Raw genomic sequence first — 18217 nt, 5'->3', positions numbered from 1 at the left:
TCCTATTCGACTGTTGTTTCTTCTTTTGATTGAAAAGGGAAGAAGCACCAAAGAGAAATTACGGAAGAAGATTTTAATGTCAGAGAAAGGTAATAAGGCATTCTGTAAATGAATATCAACAAAAAATACTTTTTTAACATGTTTGAAATTAGCAAAGAGCATATTTTAAGACTGATTACTGTATGCCACATATGGCATATCTTTGTCCAGGTAAGACCTGTGGCATGTAGATTGCCTCAAAACACAACACTGCAATAGCTTTCAGTTAATCAGACAATTTTATAAGTTCTTTAACAGTTTCCTGAAATCTGTATATTCCTCATATTTGCTTGTCAATGAATTGAGGTTAATACCCAAACTTCCAACACAGCATATCTCAAGAAATTGTAGACATGTAATAGTGCAAATAATGAAAATATTTTCCAATATAGAGCCAATAGTTGTCTAATTCATGTAATAAGTTACAAGACTAACTGAAAAAACATATCATACACTGAAGATGAAGTCAGGAAATAGCACGAACAGCTTAGTGTTTCTTGAGGTGGAGGGCAATTGGATTACAGTGCAAGCAACTCAGCTAACATTTATTAGTTTAGGAAAGAGTTAGCAAACATTCAGCAACAAATCATCTTGTTTTTTTCTAAAATACATCCAGATATCATATTCAGAAATGTCGCTATTTTCTAACCTAGTCTTCTCCTGGCATTTACTAAGCCTCTATTCCTATGAATTAAAAAATTGCAGCAAAACGCACTGAAATATTATCAGCTTATTAGACTCTAAGACAGGCTAAAAGGCATATTTATAGACATATATGTATATATATATATATCCAGAGTGTTATTTCTTTCTTAGTCTTTATAGGCTGTGGGACTGGGACTCTAGTGTGCAGTGCTGTCACAAAATTATAAAATGCCTGATTAAGGATGTGGAATTCCAGATATTTCCAAATTATTCAATATTTGAACATGCTCATTCTGAACAATTGTGTTTTCTTAAAGACACATTTCAAATAACTATTTAGGAAAATATTCTTCACAGATAATTTTACATTAGATAAATCTAGAGTATACCAATCTATGTTTTTCATTCGGTCCTTCGCTATCTGTCAAAGCCTAGAATTGGACAAGGTATTACATTCTGAAGTTTGATTACATATCATCATCTCTTGAAAACCATCAGTAATTGAAAATCAGCATAAAAGACAAGAAAGAAGAAATGATTGCTTCCAGTTTCAAACAATGCAACTCCCACATAAAAGCTTTGTTTGTCCCGCTCACAAAGAATTTGAATACCATTAGTTTCTGAAACATGAAAAGAATCCAAACTGAAACAAGTAACATTCATTTTCGTTGGACACTTTAAAAAGAAAACATTAAAACAACACCAGTACATTTTAAGAATAACAATATGAAATGCCCTACATTTTTTTCTTTATGGTAATACTTCTATGAAAACCACACAAAAACAGTTACCCTAAAGAATGCTGACTAAAAAGCATTCCTAAATCACATATTTTGGGTTTGCAAAGGGGTCTTAAATGTCATAATTGCTAATAAAATTTTTAACTTCTTTATATTTTTGCTTAAACATACTCATTATCATTGCTTATCCCTTCCATCAGTGTCTACGTATTGAGCCCAGTTCACTCATTAAAAGGCAGCAATCTCTCACCCGATCTGTTTCTTTTTCTGCAGTTACTGGGATTCCAACTGTTGAACAGATCATGCAGTTGACTCCCCATAGACTACATCTTACTTTCCATTCCTACAGGAACTTCCTAGCAAAAATACAAGAACGTATACAGTATCTTAGAGAACATTTTGAGAATCTTCATATAGATTCCAACATTATTCAGAATTTGAAAAAAATATGTAATAGATGCAATTAAGATAAACACTTAAAACCCCGGTAAATATTATTAATTTGCAAAGTTTCCTGCTCAAATCTTCACAATACCTTCATTAGGGCAAATAAAACAGTTGCTTTGTGGCTAAAAATCTATGAGAAAATAGAAAACTCTAGAAAATATTCCAAGTATTACAAAATCAATATGCTTTACGGAATGTAAGAAATGCTCATAGCAATACAGCTTATTAAATTGCCTTGAAACCTAAAACTGAATGAACTACATACTACTTTGCTAAGAAAATTATGTCCTATATATAGTTTGAAAAGCAAATAATTTTGTAAGAATGGCATCTAAAATATAATAATTATGTGAAACTGAAACCAATCACCATCTGCAGCTGCAATTAAATCAGTATTGTACAATTATATGTCAATATATTTTTTTCTGCAACACATTATAATTATGAATTTTCAGATATTTCCTCACTGTTGCACATGAAACTGACCACCAGTTAATCTTCAGTGGAAACTTCTGCTACTCGTGTCTTAGGGCAGACCGGAAATTCTGAATTAAGTACAATGAGCCATAAAATACGTCAGTCCAAATGTAATGTTGAATCATAACATTAACAAGGATGAATTTAACAGTTGCTTGGGCTTTTTTAAGGGACATATTTTTAGATATTCCAGCTTTCATAATTATGTTAGGTTTAACAGACACTTAAGAATACACGTTGTCATTCTGAACTGCCACACTCACTTAAAAGATTTCAGCAGCTTTTTACATGTAGTTGATAAAAAATTTGTTTAGAGGGATCTAAAACCAACAACCGAACATTTAGTCAGATATATAACCACACCTCATGATAAACAATATCTGTAACATCAGACTAAGTCTTACATGTTTTCCAAGACCTCTTTTCACCCCCGGTTATCTGATATGAAGTTTGCAGAACATCCATTCAAAACTCAAACTGTTTACAGATCATTTACTTCACATGTAGAAGAGTGAGGAGACACCAAAACAAATTCTGTGATCAGACAAAGACACCTATCCGTTTCATTAATAGTTAAATTTACTGATCAGGTCAAGGTGGGGGGGGGGGGGGGGGGGGGAGGGCAGACTTCAGACCATCAGCCTGAGCTCAGTACTGGGTGAAATCCTGACTACAACAAACACTTCCAGGATCAACCAAAAATAAATAAAATTTCTGAACAGGGAGTAAATAAGTAGTATGACCAGAAAGAGTACTTGTTTCTAATACAATCAATATCTCTTGACTACACAAGAAAGAACCCACACAATAATACTGCTGTAAGACCTGTTTAATGATAATAGGAATAAATGCATAACAACACACAAGCATAAGCAAGCAGTTTCTCTGGCAGACTTATAACTACAGTTTGCAGTGCTTCTTGCAGCTCATACACAACAAGATGAAAAGCTGGAAGTGAATTAATACACATTGATATAATCAAATCACATGAATGTAAATATGTCAGTGAAAAGAGTTCATAATTACAAAAACCTTCTATCAAAATATAACTACATGTCACAGACTTTCCCTGACAAACACAGACAACTTATCAACTTGGCAAAGTCAAACAGATTACTCCTTAAAGCTATGCTTTAGTCATGAAAATAAAAGCTGTCTTCTCCAAAATAACATACAGTCCAATGAAGATTAATGAATCACAGGTACATAAAAATACACACTTCAGCCACTTCCCTATACTATAATGAAGACAGGACACAACACAATCCTTCAGCCCCAAGCCCTCACACACTGTTATTAGGCATCTATAGCAATAGAACAGGTCAGTATGATGGGAAAGTCATTACAACAAAGGAGTGATGACAGAAGCACAACAGAATAGTGATATAAAGGAAGGGAAGAAGATAGCACACCCATATCAGAAGATTCCAGGTTCACAGTGGAAACCATCACCAAGAAGGGATCTCCAGAAAGAGATCCTTCTTCAGCGGCAGCCAGCCATTAAATGAGGTCTAGGAGAGGTGCAGCCAGGCTCCACTCCATCAGGTCACACAGCTGAATTGCCTTCACCTGGGCTGACCAGGTCCTTTCCACAGGTGCTCAAAAGCACTTCAAGCCATGACACTTCCCTTACAGCATCTTTTGAAAAGCCAGCATGCCAATGCCATTTTTAAAAAAGGACTGAATGAAGCTACCACAAAGTGTCCAGTGACAAAACAAACCTCAAAAGGACATCATCTCATTCTAGGAAAGTTAATGCCTCTCTCAGATCCTCTCTTTCCTAAACTCCAGTGCCTTTTGTTATGTAAATATCACTAGAAAACCTAGTGTTGACTGATAGCATCTGATACAACATCACAGAATTGCAGAGTCATAGAGGCTGGAAGAGACCTCTGGGGATCATCAGATGTGAACCCCTGATTCAGCAAGTTCCCTACACCAAGTTACACAGTAAAGTACAGCTTCAAAACCGTGGATGCTGGCCTTGCTGTGAGCTAGTATATATTATTGCCTTCTGCTGTTATTGCCTTCTGCTGCTAGAAAGATTAGCTTTAACTATAAATACACAACACAATATAGCACAATAAACTACTTTACAATAGAGAAAGCGCATCTCCCAATGCATGGAAACAATTGTACACATGACAGTTTCCAGAAATGCAAACTAAGTTTTATATTCCATCCTAAAGTTCTCTCAAGTTCTATATCCCATTTATTTTTCAGTAGCAATTTTTTTCATTTATTTTACTTTATTTTTTTATAGCCCATAGGAATCAACAAAGTCAATACTTCATTTTAATAGGAAAATAACTTTTCTAGGAGATTTGAGTTATATCAGGAGATAAGTAATTCATAGACTACTTTACAACTGGCATACATATACTAAAAGACACATGAAGATTAAATCCTGTGGCTACTTGAAGTATGAACCCATTCCATTTTTTTGAGGGGAGACTGACATCAGGCAGTGCTCACCAGTCAGAAATGCATCAATCCTTCAGAGAAACAGAAGAGTGAACTTCTATTTGCATTCGCTTAAATAGATGAGATCAGCAATGAATTCCATTGGAAATGAACACTTCTGGGGATGCTGTTTTTATTACCTCTTCAGTGATAAAGGATGGCATTTACAGAATTGTCCTCTGAAAAGGAAGTTCACAAATCATAGTATAGGTACTAACAGTAATGTGTTACTGCATACAGCTTCTCCACTCTCCTGAGATCCAAATTAGCACTCTTCATTCTAATTCCTAATAAGTCTAAGTGCTTACCTGGCTTAGAAATCCAACATTTCTGGTTGTTAATCTGGCCCAACAATCAACATCTGCTGGTTCAGCTTCCTCAAATCCTGCCTTCTATGAGGTGTTTAAAACTGCATTCAATTATGCATTCTGTAATTCTTCGGTTGCCACAATGAATTATAAAACAGTAATTAGCATTAGCTGCCTTTATTATAAATAGCAACATTGAGTATTTTGAGCTGTTTGTTGGTTTTTTTCCCCCTATTCTTTAAAAAGTGTGCAAAATATTGGCCTTTTAAATTTTTTTTGAAGAGACCTCTGTTTTGCCCATGAGAATTTGTTACTTTTATTCAATGCTATCATTAAGTAATCACCATGATAACTCAGTGAGTCCTTCACTACAGGTGGACTTCTGCACATTATCATACTTCCTTTGAAGGCAATAACGCATGCTCTTATTTTAGGTGCCATGCCTTGAATATTGTTCTTTGCATTCTCTTCAAGCAAGTTGGCATTGCAAATTATTTACCATACTGAAAATTCCCAATTCCACAACTTACTGGAAAATTTTGAAATTGTATCTTTAAACATCATTTCCAGTAGGTGCTGTCGGTTCATATACTTTGCAATCCATTTCCTTGGGTTTTCTTACTTTCCTAGTCATCTCTAAGATATCTTGAACTCCCACCTTACGTCTGGCTTTCTTTCCTAGTGGAATGCATCCAGATGCATCCTGAACCCTGCTGCATCATAATTTCTTTAGTTGATCACCTAATCTCACTCACAGTTAATCAATGCCATGTAAGAAAGCATAATGCTCTCTATCTAATCTTTCAGGTCTACCTGAACCCTGTTTGTCTAAAATGCCCTTCTAGCCTTCTGAAACACAATCTGGAACAAGTACATCATACATGTACATCATGCACAGCATATATTTCTACACGTATTGTTTCTTCCCTCCATTATTCTGTTGCTTTGTTGCATCAGTTCTTCTCTCTCTTTTTCATATTTAATATTCTCAGCAAATATTTAATATTCTAAAGACATGAAAAATTTAGACTGAGAAAAGTAAGTTTGCATTACTATTTTCTGCCCAGAAACAAAAATTAGATAAACATTACATTAAAATTCCATTATTAAAAAAAAAAAATAAATAAAAACAAAAACAAAAAAACAGTCTCAATACATTCAGAAGAAAGGCACAATAGTTTTCACTATTAATGAAGAAAAAAGGACTAGAACACTTTCAAAAAGAATCAGGTTTCCAGTAACAAATAAATTAAAATATCCAATTGGTTACAAATTGTCCTTATTGAGATATTTTTATTGTAAAAATCAGATAATAGTTGGTAATTCTGATAAATGGTTGTTTCTTTCTCTCTTGATGTTCAGACACTACACATGCTTAAACTGTAGTAATAAATACACTGCTGTAACATAAGTAGTAAACAAAGACCCCAAATCGCTGTCAAGGGAAATGAAAGTATTGCTGGAATAAAGGTTATACGATGTTTGTTAGTTAAAAAACTAGTTATTTTTTTTTCCTGTACTTAAACATACTTGCATACAATTATCTGTTTTGTGGTAGCATTATGCAAAGTACTGTGAAAGATAAGATAGACTGCAAAGTAAAAATGCTGAAGTAATACAGTAGAAATATGTTTACTGGATAATTTGGAATGAGCTATATAAAAAAACAAATCCAAAAGGCAGAGCTTCAGTATATCAAGCATACCTAATACATGACGATAAAACTTTTATATATTTCCATCACACTGTTTTATGCCAAATAGTTAATATGGAAAAACTGCATTAGAAAGGTTTTTGAAGCTTAGAGATGTTTTATTATCAGTATCACTTTTTATCTCATATCTGCCATAAAGCTAGCAAATGTGCTATCACATACATGCCTTCACAAGACTAGTAACCTCATCAACCAAAAAATTACCAACACTTACATATCTTTTCAAAACAACCTAAAATAAGGAGATAACTTTTGATGTATTATCATGCATACATATACAAACTCATATGCTGATATGCGTGAAGTCCAGTACCTCAGAAGATTATTAGGCTGTTTACCTGTCATGAACAGAGCTGTCTGAAATGAGACAATCCCACAAAGCCCTCCCACTACCTGCAGAAACCTTGGAATTCTACAGCCTCTTACAGATCTGTCAGACTCTTGTTAGATCAGAAAACACGGAGGTCAACAGAAACTTGTCACCCAATATGAGTCACAAATCAGAAATGTCTGCTCACTATCAGATAGAGCTGATCTACAAGACAGCTTTTCTCCTTTTATTGTGTACACCGGTAAACAGAAGAAAAAGATTAAAAAGAACAATTATTTTTATAAGTGGGTTTAAAAGATATTGGATGGAAACAAGGTTTTAAAGAGCTGGAATTGATTGGGGATGGCAGAAACAAAAGCAGGAAAAATAACATAAACTGTGGAAAACCAATATTAACAAAATAAATAGAAGCAAAGAAAACACTGATCAATTCATTCAGGGATACTACTAAGCTATTCCTTATCACTAAACTAAGGAAGAAGAGATACATCAATACTTCCATGGATGAATATACATCATTTTATGCTAGCTGGGAAGCTTTCCCTGTACAGTTAGTATTTTGGTCAGGGAAAGGAGAAGGAAAGAGTCACGTGCTGATGCCAGGATAGTAAAAGACAAAACAGTCACCAAATCAACAAAGCAAATGTTTTATATGGAGAAAAAAACTGCTCTGGATATTAAAAACAAACAAACAAACAAACAAACAAAAACAAAACAACAAGCTGTAATTATATAATTTCTGTCACAGGTACTCCTGGTGGATTTTACTTAACCTAAATGAGGAGAGAAAATTGCTCTATTGTTCTGCTCATTACAGATTTCTATTTATTTTCTAACAGTTCAAATTTATTTCTTCATCAGGCTTTTATAGTTCATAAGAGTAAATTTATGGAGGGTTACTCTAATGAAATATATATTTATAAAATTGTATATCTAATATTACTATAGTAACTTCTAAAGTAATTGCCTTTTTTTCCTCTTTAAACACCTGTCTTAGCATTATTTTTTCCAATTATGACCAACATTATTTCCTTTAACAGGGCATTTGAAGTCATTATGCTGCAATGCTTTTTCGCTTTTTTAGAAATCTACTTATTTATTTTTAACATCAAAGCCGCTCCTTGCAGAAGTAGAGATTCATTTATGATGACAACTCTAATCAGCTATGGAACAAATTTCCCTTTTACATTTTCAATTAACACAAATGAGAAAGCTTGAAAAACAGAAAAAATAGAAGGAAAAGCAGAATCATTTTCTAAATGTTTACATGACCCTGACAATTACAAATATGATGGTTAGGAGTAAAGCAAAGACAATATAATAGTGGGGGACTACAATCCCTATAGCTATTGAGGAAACATTTCCATTGGTATATTATCTGCTATTTACAAGATAATTGCAACACTAAAGAGACCATCTCTTTCTTGCAGTGGCAACAGTGATGTGCAAAACTAGCCACATTCCAGACTGCCACGTAGATCTCTATGAAAGCAACATGCAAGCTTTGGTTCAACGCTGCTAAAAACATATATCTACTTAATGGTGGTGACTACGTTAATAATAGTGTTATGTAGTTGAGAACTTAGTCTTATCAAATGCTGTTATCAGATTCTGCAGGTTATCAGGTTCTGTTATCAGGTTTCTATGGCAGTTGCCATAGAAATAAATAGGAGGCATTACTTTCATTACTGTCAGAGAAACCATTCAGAGCAAAACATTCAATTTTCACTATGTTTTAAAGAGTATTAAAATAGTTGTCAATTCTTTTTCATACTTTAGCTATGAATTTAAATGTATGTAGCTTCTTTGGACATTTCCTCTTAATGTAGTCTGTCGGCATAATTAAGGACATGCTTTTGAGGAAAACAGAGGAAGAAGACAGGAGATGTCCTTCTTACTCTTGAACTTCTGCTAATTCAACTGTAGTTTTCAGTAATGGTGAGTAATAAACTAAGTACTTTTTCAACAAAGTAATTTAGAATGGTGATGAAATTAAGTGTGCTGACCTTTCTTCTACTGTCATGATTTACAAAATCAAGTTATTACCCATTGCCACCACCACGATACCTCCAGCTTTTGAAATTTTATTTCATATACATTTTCACTACAGCAATCACAGCAGGTTCAGAATGGTAAGTGTACTGTAATGTAGCCCTATGAATTAGATTATGCCCATAGCAGGAGAGAAAGATTCTAAAACTGCACAGCTAATGCAATTATCAAGGTAGAAAACAAAAATTAATTATCAAGTGTCCTTTTAAGATAATTTTATTCTTAGATACTATATATGTCTTCTGAAGAGCTTCAGTAGTTTACCAGAGGAGTTTCTTATCAACACATTGTATTTGGTGCAACTACTATTGCAGTTTCTTTAGCAGCCACATGAAAACCAACTGCTCTTTCAGATACAGATTTCATAAAATTCATGTAATGACCTCAATGTAGTGAATTTTAACTGCATGAGAGAAATGAAGTTCAATAAAAATAAAAATAAAAAAATAAAATAAAATCATCTCCCACCTGAAATCTTTCTCACAAGAAAATAGTAACAAGTATACCTGGATGCCATGGAAATGAATCCCACAGACTTCAAACTGTCTGAAACAATGTCATCAGCAATGTTATTCCTGGCAACCATGGACCATATTTAATGAACAAGATAGAAATAATCTAGTTATTCAAAACCAGATACTTCTAGAAATTAAAAATAAACTCATGAAGAGTGCACTTCTGTGAGATACTTTGCATAGAAAACCACATCATACTTCCTCTTCTATAATCAGCAGAACAACCAAGACAGTGTCAGAAGAAACCAGAAGGTACTAGCAAGTTCATCCTAGATGCCTCAAGCCTTTTAAATGTGTCCCATTTACCTTCCAGAGTCAACAAACTATTTGAAATTAGTTCCTCTCTTATCTGGCTGCAAGTCTGAATATATCCCAGATTGCCCTACGTCCTGGAAAAGCTTCACGTTAAAAGAATAGGAAAGCACAGTATTTAAACGCAGAATGGAAATACACTACCAGGCTCAAAGGTCAATTTTTAATGTACTCAGTGGTTGCCTTGTTGGAACAATTAAAAAGCCATGTATCCTGTTGAACAGATGTGGAAAATTTGTACATTTGAGCTGGACCTAACGATTTCAAAACATACATGGCTATTGGTATTTTTCACATTCATAATGGGCATAAAGGTATATAAATAATAATGTGGTCCACCACAAATTCTGGAATAACTTATTCAGCATATAGACTCTGTTCTCACATAAAGTCAGACCGCAGCTGTCAAAAGAATGCAGGACTGATCAGTACTGTTATGTACTCATTTAGCAATGTTTGTATTATCTGCAAACACGGATGGCATGCCTAGATTTCCTTTACTACTGTGATACTCCTAAGTAATTTTCAGGTAGCATTTGCTGGTTTGAAGTAGTACAAGTTATCTCTTTCAGCTTTACAAGTAAGAGAAGATCTGCAGGTTGATCAGATTGACTCAAGATACACACACAGAATCATTTCCTCTCTTTGAATTCCACGTAGGATGATTGACTCAGGCAAAATGCCTGAGAGCAAATCTCTCCAAACAGCATTTACATATACAAACGTTGGCTCCGCTGTAATCTGCAAGCCTTCAAACTGCCAAATGTAGAGGATGTTCTTTGAGTGATTTGGTGTGGGGCTCTGTAAAATGCACTGCCACTTCTGTATTTCAAGGTGTCAGTTAGATTCTTAATGTTCATGGGTTTATTACTAACATCAAGCACACAGTTTTTTGCTGGTTAGAGACATACTTTGCATTTACTATTACCAAGTTTTTGCTTTGTACCTTCAGCAAAAAGAAGTCAGAAAATCTAAAAAGTACTGGAAGCTCTATTATACTGCGTTGTGCTTTGAAGTAAGAAAGTTGCCATACACTTACTTGCACAAGGCCTTTCCAAACTATGCAGTGTTCCAGTCTGCTAAGCAAGTTGTTTTGAGGGATATCTACTGAGATCCTTTGTCACAAGGAGCTCTGCCTGGCTTTGAGCTTTTCACACAAGGATAAGGCTTTCAGTAGAACCAGGTGCTCTAATTATTGAGCTCTAATGCCTACCATTCAGAAACTGCTCCACAACAAAGCATATCCTTTCCAAACCACCGTAACAATTCAGCACTCTACAATTATTTATAGCACCATTTCCATAGAATCATAGAATGGCCTGGGTATTTCCCTCCTAACATTTCTTTTTTTCTATCTTGTGTAGAAGTGACCATCTATGTCATCATTGCCTTTCACTCATTTTTAGTTATGCTCACCAACCCACACACCAAAATTTATTAATGCTTCTAGTCATCACAGTTCTTTTTTGAACACATGTATAAATAACATTAGAAAAGCATCTACATGGATATATGCAGTCCAAGACAAATTCACAAAAAGCTTATGACCCAAGGCTTGAGACTGTGCTCCTGCCAAATACAAACCCTCAATGATATGGAAGATTCCGTGGCAAAGCATATGCTAAAGCCAGCTAGTCCTACTACTACTAATCATATCCTTAGTCTCCACCTGTCTCAGAATTGTATTTTCCACATTTACCTGACAGAAGAAAAAGCATCTAAAAGAAATGGCTTCAGATTGGGAAACAGAAGACTTAATTCTACCCCTCTTCTGCTGACTTTGAACAAGCTATGAATTCCCATCACATCATTTGTGTATAAACTATGCCAGGCAAGGAATCTCTCTTGTTTGCCATTTGCAAAGTTTCTCTACACAAGTGGATTTTGATTTCTCCCAGAAAAGGCAAGCCTATATTAATATAATACTGCTTCTAGTATTAACATTAGTAAATTTCAAATAAGTGCATTGAGCAAAATTGGATATTTATCTATCTATCTATATATATATGTATTGCTTCCAGAGAGCTTAACTGATTTTCTAGTCTTGGAGGCAACAGTAGTATTTCTGTAAGCAGCAGTCATCTCTCCTTTAAATATTTCAGTGTTCCTAATACCCAGCCATCACCTTCTTATTCCTTTGGTGAATTTGCTATGACTGAGTTCTTCTTTTGCCCTTCTGATTGACATAAAAACTCTTACCAGTGTTCTCATATACCCATGATCGTCTTCTGAAACATTTCCTACTTTGAGTATATATTAATTAATTACTTCTATTCATTCCAAAGTGAACTGTAATCAGCAGGGAGCTCTTCATCATTCTTCAGGATATTTAGCACCCTTAAAGTGACATCATTTGCTGTGCTTTTATGAAGCAGCTTATTGCTCTAATTCCTTCCTATGAGATCCAAATTTTGCAAGTCTCATTCTTCACCCAGTCATTACCAATCTTTTCTTAGCACGGCTCTAATTTCACTACTTGCTCCTTTGTCACTAGCAGAGATACTGATCTCCCTTGTGTACAGTTGAATCATTGTCTAATCTTTCTCTTTTTTCAAGGACAAAACACCAATCTGCGCTACCAAATTAAATGTCTCCACACATATTTCACTCCTGTCGTTCCTAGATATTTTGTACTGTTGTTGTTCTCAAATTTTTCACTTATGTAAAGATCTCAAGTTGGCATTTTCTTCCTTATCCTTATTTCTCTCTAATATTTGTCCAGTCAGCATGCATTTCTCTTCTACAGTATTCAGCTACCATGAAAGATTTTTCCATTCTCTCTGAACAGGAAAACAAATGTAGTTTTCACATTTTCAGTTGTGTTCTGTATCACCTGCACGAGATCCCAAAGTAGCTGTCAAGACAAATCTAGCAGTTCTGCAAGCTGTGAAACCAGTAAACTTTGTTATCCAGGGATATATTTCTTATATCCCTGCCCCACACTCCTAAGATTATCCCAGCTCATTACAAATCTCTAAATTCTCCCACAGTATTCTGGGTAAGTAAGCACAAAAGTAATTTATAAAACACAAAAGGAAAAAATGGTCTAATTAGAAATTCTAAGCTACCAAGAACTAAGATTCAGCCATGTAAAAATGTATGTTGTGTTTTGTTTTATTTTATCTGCATGCAAATCATTAGGTCCAGAAAACAACTGTTATTAATTTTCTTCTATGTGATGTTAACTCTGATATTACAGATGCAACATTAATGCCAGCAGTTACTATTTCACTAGCACTCAGCTGCTTATGCAAAAAGCCCCAAATTGCCTTCTGTAGGAAAAGTCAGATATATCAAACCATCTACCATTCTTCTTGTGCTGACAATTTCTACAATGAATAGATAAAAACAATTAAAATAATTAAATACCAGGAATAAAAATCTTGTTGACATGTTGGTATTAATCATTGGATTATGTAAGGCACTTAAATACACAAATATGGATAATGCCACCTGAAATAGCCATTTTACGTCCTATCTGCTTTAGAAAATGAAAGTCACAGCAATGAACATAGATCCGGTTTATTAGTAAGTCTTGGCTACACTTGATAATTCTGTCATTCCTATTAAATAAATTAAGCAAATAGTCAGCAGGCTTCTATATCCAAAAAGCACATTTTAATTTGCACAGCAAAACATTGTATGTTGTAACTGACAGCAAATTTGTTTAAAGGCAAAAAACATGATTCAATGTCTGTGACATAAAATAGCAGTAACACCAATACCTACAGCTGCTCAGGAAACACTAGGGGTTCATAAGCTTAGGACAGGATAACACAGACAGCCAGAACTAGCAACTGGTATCTGGTAATTTCCACTATTTTTCTTCTCACATGTGAAAAAATATGAGTGAAATACACTGCAGTTTACATCACAAATATATGCATCAATGCTATCTATAGGTTATGCATTGTGGACTGACAACAGTTCATATTTCTGTATTGTTTTCTGTCCTAAAACACACTAAAATCCTTTGCAAAATATTGAGTATCTTAACCACAGAGAAATAGGACGGGTCATTAATACAGTAGTAACCTTCTGTACCCAGACTTAGCATCCATTTTAATTACAGAAATACTTCTGAAACTGCTAATTAACATGAAATACTTCTGCCTGTGAGGGACCTTTTATATAATCACCTGCAGTAGTAGAGACTGTGTCTGTTATTTTGATACAACTGCAGAAGGATAGCAGTTTCATTAAGGCAGTAAATTCAAGTGCACTCTATTCAAAGGCCTTTAGGTTTTCCTATGTTCCTAAATGCCTTAGATGTACGATCTTATGCTAACCCCTTCCTGAACATACTCTGAAATTCACATTCACTACTCATAGTATAAATAAAAACAATGATAAAGCAACTGTGGCAGCACTGGGAAGAGTAGTAAAGAGTACAAGGAAGAGAAAATTGAACCTATATTTCCATGCTTACTACAGCTCATCACAGATGAACAATTCTGCACTTATTGAACTGAACAGCTACCTAACCTTGAAAAACTGAAATTCAGATACCCACTTATAGCCATTCTTCCACACTCCTTGCTGCTCTCAGTTTCACACATTTATGAGCTTGGTGGTTTGGATCACACTTCCATGAGCTTTTTAGAACTGGAACCATCATTCCAGCAGTGCGTTCACCTGTGTATGGCACACGGCGGCATTCAGAACAGCAGCAGCAGCCCTGTAGCTATCCTCCAGGGGTCACAATTGGGTTACAAATTCTACAGAATGTGCTGACCGTGCAGCCTGATCTGAAGCAATTTATTCACATCCTTCTTCATTAAGATTCAAATGGAATAAGTAAAATAAAAATTGAACAGATACAGAAATTGTGCATGGCTTGCTTCTGTAGTCAGTAAACATTTATTCACTAGGCACAGCTCTCTCCCATACTCTCTCACTCATATGCTCTCCCTATCCTTCCTGCTTGCTGTTTTAATGCATAATTAAGAAGGTCAGAATTAATGAAGCAGTGTGGAGTAAAGTTCAAGGAATCCCCAGGCACTATTTATTCTATTAGATCTCAGGAATGAATGTCAGATTGGCAGCATTAGAGGCAGAGGCAGCAGAGCTGGCAGCAGTCCAGGAGCAAAGCTACCACAGAGGCTTACCTGCAGCGTTAAGTCGTTGCTGAGCTCTCTCCCTGCAAAGATCACCCGCAGCTGGTCAGCTGGAACTCCCTGTCGCTGCGCAACCGCCTCCTTCAGCTGGAGGATACTGGCTTCCAACCCAAGCTCCACCGGGAAGCCATGGCTTGAGTTGAACCTGACAAACACTGAAAAAGAGAAAACACCTTTTAAAGCAAACATTTCTCACTGCCGGTCTGTACTAGAGTGACTACAAGTGGCTTATTTGTCAATTTCAGAGAGCACTGACTGTTTTAAGAGAAAAGCTACTAATACTGTAGTGTATAATTTGGAAAAGAGGAACCGTATGGGATTTCCCTTCACAGAATAGCTAGTGACTAATAAACAAAAGCCATGTGCTTCCCCCAGCAGAGCTATAAATTGAAGAGAATCATCAGAACCAAAAGGGACCCATCCAGCCAGCAGTCCAGGCAGGCACTAAGTCCTGGAACAGATCTCTGATCCACAACTGACCTTAACAGACACAGGACACACACACTTTCTGTGCCCCTTGTGCTCTTTCCTGCTGCATGTAACAAATGCATGCAGAAAACTGAGTTTTAGAGCTAAGTTACATTAAATAATACTAAGCAAAACAATTCACTGTTATACTGCAGAGCACGGTCACATAAATTGGTTCCCCACAGATACAATTCTGTGGAAGGTAATGATGGAGAGAAAAATCACACGCTAGCAGAAATGTTTGGGAGTGTTGTATTACACTGTGGTCTTTTCAGAGTTCACTAAAACATCTGCAGTACATAACTCCTGCTGGCATGTTCCTTCAGTGCAGGAAATCACTACCGCGCTCGCCATATCATTTTTAGAGCTGCAGAGAGTGGTTTATATATCCTGAGAAGCCTGGCAAATAAACTCACGAGCTTACAGCCATTCAGCTGGCAGTGTTGTTTTTCACAAGGGTGCTGAATGTGCTCATTGAGCCCTTGACCAGGGGAGTAACTACAAGAACTATGCAACAAGAAAAGCTTGACTACATCCATACCAGTCACTAAGGCTGCATAAACATTACACTCAATCCCAGTGGGCTGCTTCAGCCAATAAACAGTTCCACTAGCACAAAGCAAAGGAATTAGCAAGTAATATAAAGCAATAAAATCATTTGTATCAATTAGTCACTGGCTACCTGACATTTGAACTGTTTAGGTATTGATTGCAATAACCATCCCTCTTGAAGATTTCCCATTCCCACTGCAATGTTCTAACTGAAGACATACTCCTTTGAATTTTTTATGAGTGACAGATGCATAAATTCAAAAGTGCTCATACAGTTTGAGGAAATCTATTTTTAAACTGACAATTGGATCAATGATTTTCCAAACACAAAGTGTACCTGACTGCTGTAAAGGAGTCAAATGCTTTAAAAGCATGCGAATATAGTTGAGAATGATGGCGATTTTTTGCTGAGCAATGAACGTTGTAAATATTTGCAATTTTACACCTTTAATATAGATTTTGCTATTTCTGGATAATCTTTAAGGCCATAGACCAATATATTTTTTTACACAACATTTTGAGTTTTGCACATCCTCTAAATTTACTAAAAACCAGGATAGGATTACATAACACCGTGTCAGGAGGAGTGCAGTACATACGGCCTACAATGTGTTACAGAGTCTCCTGCAGTACATCTTGTTACTGGGTTTGATTTCTATATAAAGATGTTCTGGAAATAACTGAAATGTGCAATTCTTGTATTTGGATTTTTTGAAAAAGTGAGTGTATTTTGAATTTTAGTTTGATTGCAGCTTGAGAAGTAAAGAGCAAAATAGAGGGCAAAAGTAGTTCCAACTACTGAACACTTCCTGCATTCCCAGGAACACTCAAAATGCTCAACTATGAGTAACATTATATTACTGATATTACATAACATTATATTGATCTGTACTTAAAACAACAGGGTATATAATTCATTTATCTGCTAAGGTGGGACTATCTACATGTACATATATACAAACAGATACACTCACATACACACCTAATACCTGCATATGTGCATTTCCAAGGACATATTCCTATCTAGGAAATTATGCTATTTTCCTTTAGTCGTATGAAAACCAGTGTTTTGGCTCTGCAAATCAAACACTCTGATAAGTGCAAAATGCTTGATAAAGTAACAAAGAAGCGATGGAGAATTTAAATGACTTCTATAGTAGTACTCTCTTTCCAAAGACAGGTACATTCAACACACTTACTGCATGCTGCAGCAGAATTGCCAGATCATGCCCTGAACCAAGAGTTTGGCACATGGTGAGAAGGCATGGCTAAACCAGGGAGCTCAGGTGTAAGCAGTGCACCTGTGTAACTGGAAGGAGCAGAGCCTGGATCCACCCTTTCTCACCCTCATTTAAGAGTTAGAAGCTGAGGGAGCAGTATGTCTACAGACAGCGATTAAGCTCCTCTTGAGCCATCATTGGTTGTTGGAAAGGGTGAGCTACTTTTTCTTCTGTACTCTGTAGTGCTTGTATCCAATTAGAAGGCTCTGTCATTGCCTTCTTTAACCATACACAAACATAATTCATGCTCTCCATCAACAGCTGCCATCCCTTTCCCCATGCATGTTTTCATTCATCACTAAGAGGAACAGTCTTCCCCCTTCCAATACGTACAACAAAGCAGAGCATCCATCTCACAATTCTAATACAAGCATATTTTCCTGGCAAAATGCCCTTCTGTATGTTTTGCACCAGGTCTAGCAATTGCAGACTGACAGATGTACATACAACAAAGTTAATCGTGACTTCATGAATTAACAGTCATTGCTGAGCCATGATACCTGGCTGCACTAAGACTCCTCTATTACTATTGTAAAATAAAATGCAGAAATGTAGGCCAGCTTCAGAGCCACAGCAGAAGAGCATACACAAGTAATAAGGAGCAACTAATTTAGCTAGACTATTTTGGTTGCCTCTGATAATTTGTAAATTACCTTCACCTTACAAATGATTTTATGATGTAGTCACACACAGAGAGCAACACAGTAATCAAACATAAACAGCGTCTATAAAACCTCATCCTTAGCAAGGTTATTTC

At 35.8% G+C, this 18217-nt stretch overlaps 1 protein-coding gene across 2 annotated transcripts in view; it reads right to left on the bottom strand.

Annotated features, from left to right (window-relative positions):
- The window catches only part of PRKN (parkin RBR E3 ubiquitin protein ligase), a 597077-nt gene that overhangs the window by 477110 nt on the left and 101750 nt on the right, over nucleotides 1–18217 (bottom strand). For both annotated transcript variants that reach the window (XM_032443533.2, XM_085541382.1), the window contains exon 2: nucleotides 15152–15315. In XM_032443533.2, coding sequence (XP_032299424.2) covers nucleotides 15152–15315 — 164 coding nt within the window. The remainder of the gene's footprint in view (nucleotides 1–15151; nucleotides 15316–18217) is intronic.

The sequence above is a fragment of the Coturnix japonica genome, chromosome 3, assembly GCF_054131305.1.
Source record: "Coturnix japonica strain WE chromosome 3, WE-NBRP24, whole genome shotgun sequence".
Lineage (NCBI taxonomy): Eukaryota > Metazoa > Chordata > Aves > Galliformes > Phasianidae > Coturnix > Coturnix japonica.
The sequence above is the reverse complement of the archived record's forward strand: the minus strand, read 5'-3'. Positions and strand labels throughout refer to the sequence as shown.